At 38.5% G+C, this 522-nt stretch overlaps 1 protein-coding gene across 1 annotated transcript in view; it reads left to right on the top strand.

The window, feature by feature from the left end:
- The window catches only part of LOC107101974 (single Ig IL-1-related receptor-like), a 17,255-nt gene that overhangs the window by 13,524 nt on the left and 3,209 nt on the right, over nucleotides 1–522 (top strand). The window contains exon 6 of the mRNA XM_015401078.1: nucleotides 38–215. Coding sequence (XP_015256564.1) covers nucleotides 38–215 — 178 coding nt within the window. The remainder of the gene's footprint in view (nucleotides 1–37; nucleotides 216–522) is intronic.

Raw genomic sequence — 522 nt, 5'->3', positions numbered from 1 at the left:
TTTAAACTTTATGTTTTCCTGTGGGTTTTGTTTGCAGACTCCTTCCTCATCCTTCTGGAAGGAGTTAGCTTTGGCAATGCCTCGCAGTGTTATTTTCCATAAGGAGTCTGCAGGCGACCCTCAGACTGTCCTGCAGGATGATAAGGACCCCATGCTGACCCTTGATCCTGACTACCTGGACTGTCGCTCAGACATCGACCCAGCTGGAGATCTGGGTAAGAGCAGTACAACTGTACAGAATGGAAAAGAAAATCCCTTTATTGTACCAAAATGGGGGAAATTGTTGTGTTCCGGCAGCAAAAGGTTATAGCAGAAGTGCTCATACAATGTTGACCTTAGAAAATTGTATAAAAATGACAGATAAGAAAATAAAACAAAATATTGTTCTGCCACTCAGATATAGAATAGAATAGGGGAAATTCTGGTGTTTACAGGAGCTAAAAGATTATTAATAACATAATAGTGAAGAGTTAAAAGATAAACAATAAAATACTGTAAAGTGTTTTAACAATATAAAACTGG

The sequence above is a fragment of the Cyprinodon variegatus genome, unplaced genomic scaffold, assembly GCF_000732505.1.
Source record: "Cyprinodon variegatus isolate N-32 unplaced genomic scaffold, C_variegatus-1.0 Scaffold1181, whole genome shotgun sequence".
In the NCBI taxonomy this organism is placed as follows: Eukaryota; Metazoa; Chordata; class Actinopteri; order Cyprinodontiformes; family Cyprinodontidae; genus Cyprinodon; species Cyprinodon variegatus.
This window is presented reverse-complemented; position numbering and strand designations above follow the sequence as displayed.